Genomic DNA, 18,918 nt, shown 5'->3' with positions numbered 1-18,918 from the left:
GGACAATACAGCATTTAACTGGGTGGAAGTTATCAGCATGAAGGCATTCTGAGTCTGTGTTGTGTGGGAGGGAAGAGAAAGGTACTGATTAACTTTGGAATTTGTTAAGTATTAATGTTGAAGTAGCATAACCACAAATAGAACAGAAGGGCATGGAATCATGCAAACATATGCCTTTGGATGTATAAACAAATAAGGTTATGCAGGAGGTGACTATTTGTTGCAATATTTTTGGATCTAGGAGACCCCGTTGTTGTAAGACCCTCAGAAATGATGTCAATTCTTTTGTTAAAATGCATTTTAAAAATATTTAGCTGAAATGTGAGGCAAAGTAGAAGAAAAAAGGAAAGTAGCTTGACAACATTAACTGCATCACCAAGAAACAGCAAAGAGCTAAAGTTTCCTACATACATGTATCAGAAATTCAAAGAGGTGTTGGAATCTAATAAACTGGTTCTGTATTAAACTATGCAACCACAATCAATTCCAGAACGGAAAGGGTACAGGTTGGCAATTTTAGCTAAGTACATTATGCCAACAGAATTTAACTAGAGCTTACAATACGAGAAGCGGCATATTTTGTGCGCAACCTTTCAGTGCAGAGGGCAAGAACCTTCCGATATGTATCAACAGGAATTTTCAGTAACTGTGCATTTTTGTGCCAGGCAAGGAGCGTTGGGGCTGAAGAGTGGGTATTGCACTGGGAGAAGCAAGCACAGTGTTTCTTAAATAAAGGCTATGTTATTATCTCTTGGTTGTTATATTTATTAGCTCATTGAGTGACTCTAAGAAAAATATCTAGATAATAAATGCTGTAAGATGAAAGAATACAATGTTTTCTGTGCCTGTGCACTGCATCTATGCCACTCAAGTAGTTAAAATTTGGCGGCCCTGCTCAATTGAATTTATGTCATTTTGACTAATTCCAGAAAAGGATATTTAGTAAAATAAATTAGAGCTGGGACTCCCAAGGCTTCCAAACTATACAAACCAAAAATGCTTAGTGTGGGAGATGGAAAAGAAAAAATTGTTTTTTAAGTTACTGTCCTCTTATACCTTAAGTTACCCTCTTATACCTTCAAAAAAGAAAAAAAGAACCCCAGGAAAATGACCGAAAAAAAATCTACTGAATGTATTAAAATGCCTTTTGAAGCAGCCTAATCTTCTTCCTAGTTGAGAGAAGCTTGCTCATGATCACAGAACTCTTGTTACTGAGTGCTCTAGTAGGGAATGAATAACCTTGGATCACCTTGGCCCCAGCTCTGCCTTACAGATAGGGAAACAGAGGCACTTGCTGTCTGGTCTGTGTTAAGGTCACATTGCTGGTGGGCCCTCTTCATATATTTCTTTCTGCTCTTAGTTTCTTAACTCTACTGAGAACCCCTTTCCCCAAACCCCAAACCAAGACTGTTTTGTATTTACTGTGCCCCAGCACATACATTACCATGACTCCTCCCAGTAATGAGAAGGTTGGTATCATCCACATTTCACTGCTGGGGGACAGAAAGGATCCATCAGGTTCTCAAGTTCAACTGATAGTGGTAATGACAGGATCCATAGCCTAGTTTTGCTGACTGCAGAGTCCTTGCTCTTGACCTCAAAGTAAAAATGCCCCTCTCTTCTCCTTTTCTTTCACCTACAAGCAGTCTCAAAGTTCTAATGATCCATTTCTGAAAAGAGTGTTCTCAACCAGGCTTTTCAGTTGCCACTTTAGGAAAAAATTCTCCTTACTAGGATGTCAGTTTGGATTATGGCAACAGCCTCCAAAAGGCTTCTCAACTCCCTGCCCTCAGCAAGACACCAACAGACAGAGTTATTTCCCCAATTTCTTTTTGATCTCGCTATTTCTCAGTTCAAAGTGTTACATTATATGTAAACTCTCATTCTGCCTGTCCTGGTCCTCCCCACTTTGGCTTGACCCCACCTAGAGGTGTTTCCCCACTTGTCTCTGCATTTGGCTAATGCTGTTCCCTAAGTCCTAGACCACCCAGTTTCTCCCTTTCTCATCTACAGAAATCATTCTTATCTATCGAAGGCTTTTGCTGACTTTTCCTGACAAAGCAAGCTCATATCGACGCAGCATTACTCCCAACCTAAGCCAGCTGGATTTTTTTTTCCTGGTTGTTTCTTGCACTTGTCAGTTTTACCTGCCCATGTTGCAGGATCTTTGAGGGCAGGGACCATGTTGACCTGACCGTGATTTTTGATAAAACTTTCATATTGGCTATGAAGTAGTCAATCTTGGAAATGGAAGGGAACTTAGAAGTATCTTAGGAGGGGCGCCTGGGTGGCTCAGTCGTTAAGCATCTGCCTTCGGCTCAGGGCATAATCCCAGGGTCCTGAGATCTTGCTTCTTCCTTTCCCTCTCCCACTTCCCCTGCTTGTGTTCCCTCTCTCGCTGGCTGTCTCTCTCTCTCTGCCAAATAAATAAATAACATCTTAAAAAAAAAAAAGTATCTTAGGAATCATGGGAACTAGAAATCATCGAGTTCAGTTGTTCTGCTTTAGGAAGGACAAGGAGAGCCAGGACAAGTGAGTACCTGGGACCTCCGAGCTAGCTGTCTAATAATCAACCACTCATCTAGTTCATTATTAAAGCAACAGCTGCACTGAAAACTCTCAGTGGAGCTGTGCTTCTCACAATTTAATGTGCATAACTCACCCGGGGACCCTGTCAAAAATGCAGATTCTGATCCAGTAGGTCTGGGGTGGGGACTGTGGTTTTGTGTTTCTGACTAGCTCTCCAGGGACCGCATGAGAAACAAGGATTACAACTCTTCCCCAGACCAAAGATTCTAAGTGGTGTCTTGTGTTTCTCATTGGGCCAAAGGATAGAAAGAACACTCAATATTTTATATGAAACTCACAGAGAGGAATGCGGGAGATACTGGAGAAATTGCTCGGGCTACAATAAATAAGAAAACACAGCCATTTTCAGCTACCCAAATTATCTCCAATGACCTAATCCCTGGAGAACAAAAGGCAAGATTTTTTTTAAAGGAAGAATTTAAATGAATCCATTAATTGTTTTTGTCATTGTTATGGTTTAGTAACTCAAATGATTTGGGGGGGGTAAGAGGCTAATTAAAACAAAGGGATAAAATGACACTTGATGATGATCCGAAGATGTCAATTTTTAAATGATATTCTTATACCCATAAAAAGCAGGGTAGTCGGGGAACTCTCCAGGTGCTTGTAATATAACAGCTAACTCATGTGCTGAATCAGCAGCTTTGAGGTCATTAATGGCTGTCCCCAGAGCAATTAATAAGTGGTCAATGTGACTTGAAAGTAGGAGCTATTTTGGTTGACAAGATAAGCAATTTTGACTGTCTGCCTGTGAGCACATTGATTGCTAAGGGATCACCTCACAAATAACAAGAAATCTTCCAGGTGGGTATACTACATTTTGTCACCTGGGCAGTACTCTGATGTGGTGAGATGAGCTTCCATTTATAGATTTTCCAGTCAAGAGCAGCATCACACTCTAGCACCAGGCACAGGCACTGTTAAGTCATTCGGCCAATTTGCGAACCTTCTCTTGTGAAATGGGGGTGATCCTGACCACCTCACAGGACACTGTGAGGACTAAATTGTGGAAAATCACCTGGTATGGCAGAAAAACCAATAAACGAAAATGGAATGAAGGTCACAAACACTCACCTTATAATTGACTTCTGTGTACAACAGGATCCCCATAACTTGCCTTTAACTCTTGAGCAAGTATGTTAAAGGAGCACTCTGTTTCTCAACTCTGAGTTATCTGGGGGAGTGACTGGTGCAGGTGTTTATCTATATAAAAGTACCTGTCGAGAGTGAAAATGCTACCTTTGCTCTGGGCTGCCTAACCCATCCTTTGCCCACATGCCCTTACTGCCTCAATTTATAATTTCTAGAGAATAACTGAGCTCAAATAAGTTGCTCATGCCCAGAATAATCTTCTCCTTTTCCTTTCTATCATTAGCGCCCCTGCCTGGTAGTGGAAGGCCTGTGTGATGAGCTAATGACATCCAGAACAGCACTTCAGGAATGTTCTATATGAAATAGGGGTTCACTCTGGTTGAAATTGTCCTATTGGATCTGTTCTTAGGTGCTTTGGAGGCCAATGCATACAGCATGATTTTCACAAAGGACACACATTTTGAATTCACACCACAATTACAAGTTAAATTTTGTGAGACTCTGATAGAAAACTAGGGATTTCTTTTGCTCGAATGGCACAGGGCTTTGGTAGCTGAAGCTTGAGTTTTTGTTCTGCCTGATGCTAAAGGTCTTTCTGTGTAGCAGGTGACTTCACCAAAGTTTTTTTCTAAAGCCACTCTTACTGCTTTGTCATTAGAAATGTTACCTGGACTTGACTTTACCCATGGCCTCACTCTGTACTGAAACTGGAGGTTACAAGTGTGTCAGAGACTACACAATATCGTTCTGCCTTTATAACACCCAGGGTGGGCAAAGGCTGGGTGTGTGTCGTGTGTGTGTGTGTGTGTGTGTGTGTGTGTGTGTGTGAGGGATAGTCATTACTACTTAGAACAGGCTGGGGCTATTTAATTAAAATATAATAAAAATTCTGGACTGGATTAGAATTCTGAACTTGAAAGTTGGTGGAATAATTTGGCTCTGAAAATGAATGAGTCACCTCATTAGCCCTAAATTTTTACCCTGGTAACTTTGCCCAGCTTTTTAAAAGAAAATGTAAAATAACTGCAGTATGATAAATCTGGCTACACTCCTGGAAACGGTAAATCCTCTTCTTAATACTGTAAAGCCATCTTTAATTCTGGGAAATTATCAATTGGTATTTGTAAGTAGTGCTTGTTCGGAGTCATGGTAATACCACTGCTAACTCTATTTGAACACTTATTTTGAATGCTTTTCTTCCAAGGCTGTAGGGGGACATTTGGCCCATTTTCCTTTCTGTTGAGAAATGTGATAAGCATCATTTCACTTTTTAAATTCTTCGTAGCCACATTTTTAAATGAGTACTTTTAATTAAAGCTGTGGCCAAGGACGACACATCATATTAGACTGCTAAGACAATTTTGCTGATGCCAACTTTCTGAGACCCTGGAATTGTTAGTTTTGCAACAAGAGTTTAATACTTATGGTGGTTTTGTGCACGTAAAAGTTCTCCCACACTTGGAGAGCAAATGTGTGGTGTCACTGGTTATCGAATTCCTAGTTTGTTGACCCACAAAACTTTGGAAATGAAAAATGCCATTGTAATTTAGTCTATATTGTTTTTGTGATTCCTCAGCATTAGATAGTAGGTACAACCAGATGATAGCTGCTGCTGAGAAGTCAAAGCTAAAGGTTTAGAAATATTAAACTCCACTGAGCATATATATAGGTCATACGGGGTACTCTCTGCATTTCCCACCAGAATTATTTAGCATAAAATTTTCTAGAGGCAAAGAGATGGATGGGAATCTTCTAAAGGCAAGATGGCTTTCTTAGAGGAGGGTTGGTTCTTTCCTCCCTTTCCTATCGATCTATGATTGGGACCAGAAGTTTACGTGATAAATTCTTGTTTTATTCTCAGTTTCAGAAAGGCCCCCCAAAGGTACTGCTAATTCAGTGGCCTAAAGACTAAAAGGTAGAAAGTAGAAATCAATGGAACAAATACCAAACCCCTCAAATACCTGACCATGCTTATGTAAAGCTGCTTGGTTACCCAACACCTAGTGATTAGCTATTTTATTTTGTGAAATGGGATTCATTTAATTTCGTATTTGGTATGTGTCAGTCAGTGATGAGTCCCAGATTAAATTTGCATAATTCAAAGACAGACAATTAAAAAAAATTACATTCAATCTCAAAGCGTTTTAAGAGTATAAAACTGTAGATGATGTGTTGCCAAAAGACTCCCCACCCCCTGGAGCGTCCCCCCACCTCAGTCCTCCCGATTCCTTCTCACGCTCCCACTGGCAAAGCTCAGAGAAGAAGGCTTTCATCCCGGAAGACTCAATGGTTAGAGCTTTAAGAGTGACAATGAAGCAGAGGAACAGTTATCTAAATTATACAAAAACTATAATAAGGGGCTCAACCTGATCTAATAAACAGAGTGAATAGCAAGGGAAAAGCTGAAGATAATTATGTGAATGACTTGAGAGGTTTAAATACAAGTCCTTAATTAGGTTATACTTACCTGGTCCTCAAGTCAGCTCAGCATTAATTGGAAGAGATGATTAGTAGCGAATAAGACTCTGTATAATCAAGTCCAGCACTGTCCCCTTTTCTAAAGAACTTATAGCCGTAGCCCCGGATAAAGAAGAGTCTTTGAGAGAGGACCCAATGTCTGCTGTGGGGCCATCTTGCGACTGCTAAGTCCGTTTTAAAAAGCTACCTAGAACTCACTCTAGTAAGACAATGTCTAACCCAGACCCTTAGTATCTCACTATCTTCTTCCTTGCTCCTCATGTTCTGACTTTTATGGGGCACCTGAATGAACTGCCAAGTCCTCCAATAATTGCCCAGCAATGGCATCTGGAGCATGCAATTTGGTAGGATGTGGCTTGGTGCCAAGAAGAGAAAGGAGCGAGGATCCATCACTCACTGCCAGCTACGAGGGTGTCTCCTGCCTGGGTCACAATTTCTTGGCAAAGCGAGAGAGACGCTGGACCCGTTGCTACTGCACTTTCCCAGGCTTGTCGAGCCTGGGAATTGAGGACAGAATACCACAAAGTGCTGGGAAAAGCTCAGAAAATGGTTCTACTAACCTAGGATGTAATTTTACAAAGACCGCCTCCTGCTCGTAGCTTTTGAGTTTAATTAACCTCATCAAATAATAGTAATTTTCTAATTCTACTGCAAAGTTTTCAAAAACCCTTATAAGAGAGCTAGAAATACAATAGTAATTAGCTTCCCTTCCAAACATCTCCTATAGTCTATACCAAGCATACACGACAGAGAGAAACAGAACTGACGGCGAGTCCTGAGGAGCGTGGGTTCAAGAATTATCTTTGTTGTTACATAACCGAGTAACTCTCAGAAAAGAATGTAACTTCTCTGGGCTCCGGTCACCTCATATAAAACAGGTAGAGAGGTTGAGATTATTTAGTACTTTTGAAGCCTGGCTGAACAGAATAACCTGGCTAATTTTTAAAATCCTTAAAATGCCCAGGTTTCATCCCAGAACAGTGAGGGAGACTCTCTGGGAGTGATTCTTGGCCACGGGCAGCTGTAGTATCCCACCGGCCACTGAGATCCTCCAAGCAGAGAACCACTCCAGTGTCTTTGGCCACCAAAGGTCTGCGATGTCATGCTGTACTTCCGACGTGATGACACACCGACATACTGTTTTTGAGCAGATACAGTGCCCACACGGCCCACCACGTTTTCATAAAGATTCTCTTTCCTTCAACTGAACCTTCTACCAAACTCCAGCAGGTTCTGCCTCACGTTATGCTCAGACCATCATGGCATTTTGAAGACCCAAGTGCCTCGTCTTGGGCTTTCTTGAAGGTAAAAATGTTATATATAATTTTTTTAAAGTAATAAGGGTAAAAATTAATCTGCCCTCTAGAGTTTTTTGCCCACTTCGCTAAAAATCATCTCAACTTTCAAACATTCTTGTCAGGAACCGGGATCAAAGACATTAAATTAGTTGATCTGTTCCCTTCAATCCTAGTGAATATTTAACCATGCCTTCCCCATCTGGACACTGACATCCTTTAACAAACAGTAGTTGCTGATTTTTCCCTCCGTCCAAACTGCATGCCAGTTTGCTGGGGAGGGCAAGAAGTAAGGAAGGCCCAGGTTGGCACAAAACCACCATCCCGCCCGATAAAGCCAGACATCTGACCTGTTGTCAGCTCCGCCCCTTGGTCTAGACAGGAGAATCAGAATAATTCAAGGCTAGGTATTCAAAGTGGACAAAATGCTCACTGTCTCTGAATAGCAGGGACCTCGCTCACTAAATATTTGGTAGTACAAAAAAAAAAAAAAGACAGACAGAAAGAAAACTGGTCCTTGTTTGGCTGATTAGACTCTGAAAGAAAGATTTCTCCTCGTAGTGTCTGTTATGAGACTGTGGAGGACATGTGAGACCTAATCTCAGGGCTGGCTTTGTAGTCACACTGCTCAGAAAGGCAGTACTTAGAGATACTTGCTGTCTTGAAATCCTTAACAGTTTTATCCTTGAATCTGTGTTTTGTACATGAAGTATGATGAGACGGTAGAGCATGTCCAGAGGGCTTGGGGCCTCAGCTCACATGGGGTCCACGGTCCCACATCCCACCTCCTCCTGCTGCCTCCCTGGGACAGGGGATCTCAGCCACCCGCTCCCACCTCTGGTGTTCCGGCCAGTGCAGCCTCCACACCCCAATCTCACCTGGGGCAATAACGGGGTTTGTGGTCCATCATCACCCTCCATCCCTGACTGGGACCTAAGTGCAGGAGAGGGGAGGGGCAGGGTTGGGTGTATTCCCTGTAGCATTTCGGGACAGAGCAACAAAGTAGCTATCTCTGCCTTAGGCTGGCTGTACTGCGGTGTGTTTCATTGGTGACTTGGTGGAAATTCTCCCCCCACACCAGATACCGAGCATGTCCCACTACAGAGACAACCATTCCCTGGATTGTTGCCTGTCTACTGTGAGTTGGGGTTGTCAGCTGTGGGAACAGGGAATGGCTTTCCCTGCCCCAGCTGGGGGCCTACTGGGATCTACTAATCACGTAGCTGACCCTTCGTAACCTGATGGTCAACAGATTATTCTGGGTTTCATAGAGCTACGTGGGGCTGGGAAGGGCTATCGAAGTTCGATGTCATATGTATTCACACTTCCAGAGCAGCCTGAAATATTTGCCTCTTCAAGTTTTTCCTCTGCTGCTAAATGTCATAATATACATATATCATATATCACCTGTGTGACATGGGTACAAAGCTTGCGGGCACCATTCAAGCTCCCTGTGACGTCACTTGGGTATACCACTCCACCATGGTCATTGCCTACTAAGCCACTTCCTCATCTGTGGCACTCTTTTTTGGGGGGCACACTTCACTCTCAACATTTTCATAGTCTCATCTCCAATGAAGAACTTTGGCCCTTCATGGATCCATTTCTATCCCTTTGCTTTTTCTTTTCTTTTTCTTCTTTTTTTTTCTTTTCTTTTCACCTTTCCTTTCCTTCTTTTCTTTTCTTTCTCTCTTTTTTTTTTTTTTGCAGCACTTTTCTTAAAGGATGAACTTACGTGACTTATAATTAATGCATGGTTCCAGAGGATCCCCAGTGTATATGGTTCAATCCCATACTGGGAATGGGAATTGTGCGGAGCTGGGGACTTTAATGACTTTGTGTAGGGCAATACATCCCTTGGGTGGTGGATGAGGATACTGCCAAATTTCCATCACCCTTGGTTCTGTACAGGCCAAGACTAACTACCCCCCCTGCTCGTGCCACTTTATTCCCCAGACCTTACTGGGGGCTGCACGTAGCATCCTCTTCTTCCCAATACACTGCTCAAAATTGTTTTTACTCTAATGTAGAACTCAGTATTGATTTTCTTAGGGAAAAACTATGAGAATAGCTCAGTCAGCCATTCGTGGTGAAGAAAATCCTGCAGCAGTAGGGGACGAAAGGGGAGGAGAGAAGAGAGGGGAGAGAGGTGGCTTTTTTGCACATTTTTAGTCTGTGACTAGTGTGAAGTGACTCCCCTTGCATTTTTCAGTATGCTTCTCTAAGCAGAATTTCCTCTCCACACTTGGAAACCTTCGTGGTGTGCCTTAAAGCAGCCACCTCCAACTGCTCCACCCTCAACTAACCCTCTCTGTTACAAGCAGGCTTGTTGAAATATAGCATTTCTAGAATCTCCTGGAAAAAAATCTGTCGGCCAAGTAGGGAGAGGTTCATGATGAAAGCTGAAATTTAGAAGCAACAGCTCTTAGAAGTAAAATTTGTATTATTTCCTAAAGCCTCCGTCCCAAACAAAACGCTTTTCTTATGGAGCACTTCTACTGAGAACGTTATTGAACACAGCTGTTGGAGCAAAAGCACTCACTTTAGGTGGCAAGATCTCTCTTAGAACAGTCTGGGGTGATCATTTCTACCTTGAATTGAAAGAAATGCTAGTTACTAATAGAACAAAACAGAAACCTAAAGGTAAGTTTTTTTTTTCTTTTTTACCAAAGGAAACAGAAAAACATGCCCTAAGGGATGAGACCCAGAGAGCAACATAATAAACAGTGGCTCACTACAGAAAGCCACTTGTTATTATTAGTAGTAACAGTAGTCACTGCGTTCGATAATCATACTAATTATTCAAAAAATCCTGGGAGGAAGCTTTTCTTTCCCCCATTCTATAGAGGAGAGTGGAGCTGCACAGGGCCAAGGTCATCAGAGCCTCTTGCCCAGCCTGGATCTGGCAGAGGTGGGATTAAATCCAAAGGCTCAATCTCCAGCTCTTCACCTCTCCTTTGCAGGACTTGAGAATTTGGGAAGCAACTGAATGGGTTTCTGATTACCATGGCTTTGTTGGAATGGCCACCACCTTGGAACTCAATGGTCCCAAAAGCATCCGTCGGGCTGAGTTGAGTGTGCTTGCTGATGGACCACTTCTCGGACTGGATGTCATTTCGGGAAAGGCGACTTTCATTTTTCTCATTCTGAAGAACGGAGATACTGGGAGTAAGGCCCACATGCTGGCCGATCAGACGCCCACAGCAACACCTGCAACAGAAGAGGTCAGAGTGAATCCCTTGTATCTGCCGTTATTGGAACATCCACTTAAGGCAACCTGCCAGAGAGATCGACACACCATAGCGAGCCGGTCAGCTCTTGGGCAGAACCCCACGAAATGGCTCTTTCAGGCAAACAGTGAACTCAGGATTTACCTGACATACAAATGGTCTTTTCCACCCCTCCCCATTTTCCTTTAGCTGGATAAGCCATCACATGCTTCCTGGCCTTCTCCACCCACCCCTTTCAGACTTGCCATATTGTTCGGGATCGGAACCTGCGGGGGGGGAAAAAAAAGCCCTATCGATTTTTCTACTTCTCACTCCTCCCATCCATTAAATCTTGCATGAAAGCTGCTATGCAGCTTTGAGGGAAGAATATTAGCATGCACATTTAAATAAGGACTCTCACTCATACATGAGTCACAACCTGACTTGTCTTTCCCCAATTGACATTCACTGTCAAATATCCAATTCTGAGAATAAAAACCTACAGCTTAAGTGTTCCCAAAGAAACGACAAAAATATTATTCACAAGATATTTGAAAACAAAAGTCCCTCCTCACATCATGAAAATGTCCTTCATACTTTTCCACTATTGCTATTATAACAATTGGTAATAATACCAACACGTTTCCTTCATACTTTACTTGTACCACTATTATAATTTTTAATAATAATACTTATACATAGTTATCAGTTATTAAATACAAATGATGTCGCATTCATTTTATGAGTAAAATATTGCAGTTTTGAAGGTCAGGAAATTTGCTCAAGGTTACACAGCTGGTCTATATGATTCTACAGTCTGTACTGTAAATTGCTTGGTTATGTTGCCTTTTCATAAAGGTATTTCCAGACATTCATATGCTACCACATCCCAAATGCGTCCGTCCTACCTTATATGCTGTTAATCTTTAAGGCAAATTCAGGGAGGTAAGCATGGTCCTAAAGATAAAGTAAGTAGGATACTAAAAATGTGCTTAGACAGGAATCTGAAGGTCAGCAGTCTAATTAGTAATCTTCTAGGAGTCTTTTATTTAAAAAGCTCTTTTTCATTATAGCTGAGGATGTTGGTACAAACTAAGCATTTTGATGAAATGCTTAAAAGTGAAAATCAGTAACCATACTAAAAATACACATAACCCACTTACAGACAGTGATTAATTCCTTCCCAATGGGGTATCTGTTATTTTGTACAGTCTCTTAAAGAATTAACTGTAGGCATGGCATATTATGGGGTGTATACATGTAAGATTGCTTCAGAAATGCCCAGCAAAGACTAAAAAAAAAAAAAAAAAAAAGGATCTTTGACATTGGTTCCCTTGCAATGGAGAGTGATTACCATTGTAGTTTTGTTCCCGTAATTGCTACGCTGTGTTCTCACTTCATTATAGAAACAGCAAGATTACCTATGGGGGTCTTTGGTGCTGGGTATGATGTGAACACATTCTCTTTTATAAAATGCTCTTTCTATCCAGGATTTCTGAGCCTGAAAAAAAAAAAAAAGAGGAAAGGTGAACATAACCTTCAAGTATTTTTGTCTAGGAAGCAAAATTTATAATCATGTAATAGGCTGGTATCTCATAAACCGAATTGAAATTGTGGTTACTTCACACATAAATGCTGCATGTAACAAAACCAGTTGCTGCCAGAACCCGTTGATTAGTTAATGTTATACTATTGAGTCAAAGAAAATGACCATAATAAAAAAAAAATGTTAGTGATGGAACCATATACGAATTCTTAATGACTTCTGAAGGCAGAAAAACAATGCTATTCACAGAGAAAACGAGAAACACAGAGCAGTATGTGTATATCCCTGTACATAGCAAATATTCAGTGGTGGGAGGAGATATATGTAAACAAGTATGAGGTTCGCATGGCTCACACTTCCATTGATTTCCCTTGTAGAAAGAAAGAGAAACGGATGCCTGGGAGGCTCAGTCCATTGAGCTTCCAGCTCTGGATTTTGGCTCAGTTCATGATCTCAGGGTCATGAGATCAAGCCCCACGTTGGGCTCTGCACTTGTTGAGGAATCTGCTTGAGATTCTCTCTGTCCCCCTCCCCCTGCCCCTCCCTCCACCTCTCTAAAAGGAAAATAAAAAAAGAGAGAAATGGTCAGAGAACTACACAACTCAAGAGCTCTGATCCATCATGCTGCTTTTTCTAAAACCCTAACTAGCAGTGCTCAAACACAGCAGGAAAACAAGGAAATGGAAGCATAAGGAGATAAATGTGCTTGTACCACAGTCCAGAACCTTCACAGGTAATGCTTTTGGAAGGACAGAAGACAGCACTTTTTCTTTCCCTTTCTTTTCTTTTGTAATTCCACACGTCTTTAAGCACGGGAAACACAGCTTCTTAGAATGGGCATTGTTGGGACTGTCTACCAGGAAGTCTGGCCACTGAGATTGGGTTCCCAGCAGGATAAAGGAAGCTCCAGCAAACTGTACCATCTTTGTTCCAAAGTACAGTGTCCATCCCTCGGCCCTTCACCCTTTTCTTTACCAGCTCTTGAAAAAGTAGAGGAGTCTCCCATGAGATCCCGTAAGCTACTCGGAAGATTCCTTTTCTAAGTATTTAAGACAGAAGTTGTTACAGCATCCTGTAAAGTTATTTCCATATGGTATCATCTTTTCTGTAACACAATATCAGGATTAAATTTATACTCTTGAAATATACAGGGCCAAAGGGCAATGTGGCGGTTTACTTGGCCTCAGGGACCAGTGTTAACTGTTAGAAGCCCCCATATGTTGGTCGTAATTGATACTGACTCTGCCAAGGATCCAAACGTCTATATAAACTGTGTGAAGGTCTGGTTTGCTCTCAACCCTTAGCCTCCCATCTCTCTCTCCTCTCTCATGATGGAGTCTACACAAGCAGGCAGCACAGAAGGCAGTAGTTATCTCATGTGACAAAGTACATTGTAAAAGCAGCAACGTGGGGGATGCTGGCCTTTGTCAGTGTTTATGCACTGTCCACACGAAGGGGAGCACCCAGCCTGCCTCCGAGATCCCTCGGTCCAGGTGGCCCTCTGCACCCTTAAACCACAAAGGCAGCATTTGCAGTTGTTTGTCAGCTGGGCATGAAGAAAGCCCCAGTGTCTATTCACAAGATTTTTCTTCTCAAATATATAGAAAAAGCTAGTGGTTGCATCTTTGCAGCAGAAATGAGCTGAGCAGCGTAGATAACCAGGCTTTATCTTTGTGAAAAGCCTGTAAGTTAAACTATTCATAGGCTGTGATTTTTCCTAGACACTGAATACTTTCATTGATAACATCTCTTGGCAGAAAGACGGTAAAAATATTCCTCACTGGACATCTGAAACCAACTTTCCCTACACGTCGGGGAGCAGGAAAGGGAGAATGCACTTTCCTTTCTTCTTTATGGCCCACTTTGGCTAGAATTTAGAAGGATCTTTTGGAGAAGCATCTGCAAATTTTGGGAGTGCCAACCAATACTCCCTGAGAGAAAGAGGGCACAACAGTATCATGGATAGAGGGCGAGGTTTGCCATTAGAAAAAGTGGCATGAGTGGGACTCTATGCCATGGACAAAGTCACATAAATTTTGTGGTCCTCATTTTTTCTCATCTATAAAATGGGTACAGTAATAACAGCTGACACACCAACTTGGTATCATTATTATTTGGGTACCATGTTTCACTTCAAGAAAAGGGACCAGTGCTGGGTTGGTTCTTGTACTAAAAGTTCAGATGCAGGTTGAGATAAGAGCACTATGAACCTGCTGTAACAGACCTGGCCTAGTTTGATTTCTCTTTGTGTTAGGGATGGTAGGCTCTGAGAAGGCCTAGCCGGCCACTAAAAATGGTGTATAGAAAAGTTATTTAACTTCCCTGAGTCTTTTCTATTAACATGAGGATAATCATAACCACCTCGGAACATTGTTGTATTTACCAAAGCACATGATTCAGGGAGAGCACCTGGAACTCAGTAGGTGCTCAATATTTAACATTTACAAAGGGCTCCTCGTGTACCTGGAAATATGACATATATGTTATTATCTTCATGGATCCTCATAAGGACCCCATGAGGGAAGTACTACTATTATATTCATTTTACCATTGAAGAAATTGAGGCAGAGAGATGCAGCAAGTACATTTTATTTTATTTTATTTTTTTAAAGATTTTATTTATTTGACAGAGACAGCCAGCGAGAGAGGGAACACAAGCAGGGGGAGTGGGAGAGGAAGAAGCAGGCTCTTAGCAGAGGAGCCTGATGTGGGGCTCGATCCCAGAATGCTGGGATCATGCCCTGAGCCGAAGGCAGACGCTTAACGACTACGCCACCCAGGTGCCCCAGCAAGTACATTTTAAAGCCAGAGTTTGAACTTGTGCAGTGTGACTAGAGTTCACACTCTTACCCACTCTATTAAACTGTCTTTCCAAATTATATATTATTGATACTAAATACCCTTGATCTGGGCAGTGCCATCTGGGTATGCCTGGGAGTGTCTTGGTTTTTGGACAGAGTTGGACTCCTAGAGGCATGCCTTAGACTCAGTTCATACTTGCATCTTTCCCTCCTCTTTCCCCCTGTCTGTCCCCACATGTAGAGTAATACATACTCTGCTGTTTTTTACCTCTCTCATTAGGATAAAGGATTGGGATGGGACATTAGGAAGACACTGTAATAGGAGCAAGAAGTAAAAGGAGGCAGATCATTATAAGAGCTCTATAAAGAAATGTGATTCCTTCAACAGATGACTGGATTAAGAAGATGTGGTCCACATATACAATGGAATATTACTCAGCCATCAGAAAGAACAATTACCCAACATTTGCAGCAACACGGACAGGACTGGAGGAGATTATGCTAAGTGAAATAAGTCAAGCCGAGAAAGACAATTATCATATGGTTTCACTCATTTATGGAACATAAGAAATAGCAGGAAGATCAGTAGGAGAAGGAAGGGAAGAATGAAGGAGGGGTAAGCAGAAGGGAGAATGAACCATGAGAGACTATGGACTCTGGGAAACAACTGAGGGCTTTAGAGGGGAGGGGGGTGGGGGATTGGGATAGGCCAGTGATGGGTATTAAGGAGGGCACATATTGCATGGTGCACTGGGTGTTATATGCAAACAATGAATCATGGAACACTACCTCAAAAACTAAGGATATACTGTATGGTGACTAACATAACATAATAAAAAATTATTATAAAAAAAAAAAAGAAATGTGATTCCAACAGGATTCCCAACTTGAGAATCTGGGGAACCATGACAGATGAATTAGACTTTCCAAGGACACCTTGATTATTTGTCTCACTCATGGATTCCAGTTTCGACCTGGAAGGCTCTGGAAGTTTTACTCAGAATTACTACATAGAGAGATTGCCAACACGTTAGCTTTTAAAAATAAAGTAACTTGACTTGTTTCAGTTTAGCAACTTAATTACCTTCTTGAAGGTGAAAATCCTACCTCACTGTTAGTGAAAGGGATGAAGATCAATTTCCATTTCTTATTACCAGTAGATTAACCATTTCCCCTGCAAAGGCATGGAAAATTGGGAGGGGGTGGGGAAGGAATGTAGCATTAAAAAAAATCTTCCCAACATTCGTAATTGAACTGAATTCTCTCTGTTTTTGAGAAGAAAAGTATAATATACAAGAGAAAAAGTGCATTTATAACACATGAATAAGAAATCCCACAAAATATCGTGCATAATTGATTATGCTCTACTGTGGTTTTTGCTGTATTGTGCTTTTATTCAGGTCTTCAGTGTGGGTAGATATTAGATTTCAAAATTATTTTCTTGAAGAGGGCAAATTTGATGTATAATCATGGTTTAACTTGTTCCCTAAACTAATTCCCTTTTCTTTTGTCCAACGGCTTTGAACTGCTCTGCGTGAGCTGCATCCTTGGCTTTAATATCCAAGTTAGTTAGCTCAGAACGGCTATCCTTGTTGTTAGAAAGCATGAAATAGTTTTGACATGCCATGCTTCTTACTGACCCTTTAGTTCTCTTCTAATGCAAAACTTCAATGGACGGAATGCCCTAAAATCTTTTCTTTTTAAATATGCTTCGGAAGTCTCGTGTACTCTTAGAAAAGATGGCTTCCATCAGACCTTAGAAAATCACTGTGTACATTCTTTTCTAAAGGTAGAACAGCCACATCCCCATGACCGAGTTCATGAAGGGCTATTTTCTTTCTTGTCTTTCTGCATTATCAGTCATGTGTGATGTGTAATAGGGAAGTGGTTTCAAAGGCTAATAACTAAAGGACATCGTATTGAAAACAAAAGTGAGGACTTTCACATTTTGAACAAAGTACAATAATCTACCCTCAAAGAATAAAGTACTAATTTTGCAAGTAAAATGTACAGTCAACAAAGGATACAAATGATAGAAATAAACAAAATCTGTACATATTGCCTCTAAAAGGAAAAAATATTAGGTTATTTCATTTAGTCAGGTTTCACTTCTTTGTTACCAAGGTTCTGCTACAAACATTAGTTCCCCCAATTACTCTGATGCTTCATACTTCTGACTCCCCACCAGCTACAGCATCAAGAACTTCTCTAGGCAGAAATGGTTTACAAGTACATATATCAACTCTGTACTAAATCTGTCTCCAGAAAGTCTTGGGAAGTGCTACTGCAATCCACCCTTTAGGAACGTAACTTAACAGAACAACAACAATCCAGACCACTAATCACAAGATTAGAGAGAGAAAAAAAGAATCCACTAAATCTATAGAACAATCCGAGTGAAATTTCACCATGTTCCTTATTTTGAGACTCTCCTGTTTCCAATGCACGCTCTGTCCTAATCAGAACAAAGCAGCAAAGAGCCAAAGGTACTGAATGCCTGTGTTCCTTTTGGACTCTAGCCTTCCTTCAGCATCAACCTGGGCATTCCTGTGGTCTTCCTCTAGGTCCCCCAGATCTACTTTTGGGAGGTTGAGCAAGAAGAAAACGAGCCGAAATCATTTTACCTGAGCACTGACTCTGGGTGGTGGCAAAGGCAGTCCCACGAGCAGCTCCTGTTGCTTTCAGTTTGCTGTGTCTGGGGCTGGTCATCCCGTTAATAATGCTCTTATGACCGCCCACTGGAAAAAAAGCCACTTGCCCAGCTCTTCCCCCAAGAGACGTTTCAAGTAAGCAATGAACTTGGGCAGATTAGCCCCTTGGAATGTGCCGCTTTGGGATTAGCCTAAGAATCCCATGGACATTCCCTTGCAGCCCTCAAACCCTGCTTGATTTGAACATCTAATCTGACGCCAGAAGAAAAACAAACCCCCGGAGAGATCGGATTTAAGTGGCACGAGTCCTTACAGGCTCTCCCCCCTTTCCTTTTTCCATTTTCAGAGAGAAGGCTTCTCAGAGTGTGATAAGGTGTTCTGAGTTCTGAAAAGTTCAACTCGGGAAAGCAAACCCTTCTAAGGAAACAGTGTATTAATGTTCCGAGTGGTTCGAACACACAAGGGGCATTGTTCCTTCCTCCCCAGAGAATGGATTCTTTAAAGAGGAACTGTTAACAACTCTGCATGTTTCAGAAAGAATAGTTTGGTCCCGGAACATGAGCCCAAGCAGAATAAAGTTGGACTTTGCCAGTGGCTTTCCACAACTTCTAAAATGTCAATAAATGATAAAACTTGTCTGGTTGCACGTCTCATCCTTGGCCCCTCCCTTGCAATTGCAAACGTGTGATCAGAAACCTACACTCTCCCATTTTCGGCTCCCCCTGAAAAAGAGAGGAGCAGTGAACATTCCAGGATACGGACGCAGACTGAGAGCAGTCACACCAGGGTGACTTTTGACCTGCAGTGGCCCAACTGGGAGCTTCTGGCTCATGCAGAAAGGGCTCTTTCAAACATCACTCGTGGGTGAATCTTTCAGATAACAGTCCTTCTTACCTACGTAAGTGAACAAATTGGGAGAGAAAAGAGCTCCAATTTCAACAAGAATGCTTTGTAAAAAGTAAATATATAAGCATTCCATCTCCAAAGGACTGCTCTCTCCCCACAGACAGAAGTCAGAGCAGAAAGCGGGTATTTATGGCCAACAACCCAGGCTGTAAATCTGTGAGGGCAGTGCCACTTTGATTTTCTTCATTTTTCCTGAAAATACCCAGTAGGTGTTAAGCGAACGCTCACGGGGAGTCATAGTGTGAACTGGAGGACTGATCCCAAACTTCGATGGAATCCTTTGCCTTCTCCTTGCCTCTCTGTTGTTTCCAAGACTGATCTCCTTCAAACTCTGATCGATCATATACTGAG

General features: G+C 41.8%; 1 protein-coding gene across 1 annotated transcript in view; it reads right to left on the bottom strand.

Annotated features, from left to right (window-relative positions):
• Positions 1-18,684, bottom strand: part of TRPM3 (transient receptor potential cation channel subfamily M member 3) — a 252,456-nt gene extending 233,772 nt beyond the window's left edge. Inside the window, exons 1-3 of the mRNA XM_040620250.1 lie at positions 17,635-18,684; positions 12,018-12,164; positions 10,460-10,664 (exon numbers count right to left, since the gene is read on the bottom strand). Of these exons, the coding sequence (XP_040476184.1) occupies positions 10,460-10,462 (3 nt within the window). The 5' untranslated portion in view covers positions 10,463-10,664; positions 12,018-12,164; positions 17,635-18,684. The remainder of the gene's footprint in view (positions 1-10,459; positions 10,665-12,017; positions 12,165-17,634) is intronic.
• Positions 18,685-18,918: the final 234 nt, after the last annotated feature.

The sequence above is a fragment of the Ursus maritimus genome, unplaced genomic scaffold (genome assembly GCF_017311325.1).
Source record: "Ursus maritimus isolate PB19 unplaced genomic scaffold, ASM1731132v1 scaffold_34, whole genome shotgun sequence".
In the NCBI taxonomy this organism is placed as follows: Eukaryota; Metazoa; Chordata; class Mammalia; order Carnivora; family Ursidae; genus Ursus; species Ursus maritimus.
Note: the sequence above shows the minus strand (reverse complement) of the source record. Positions and strands in the feature narration are given on the sequence as shown.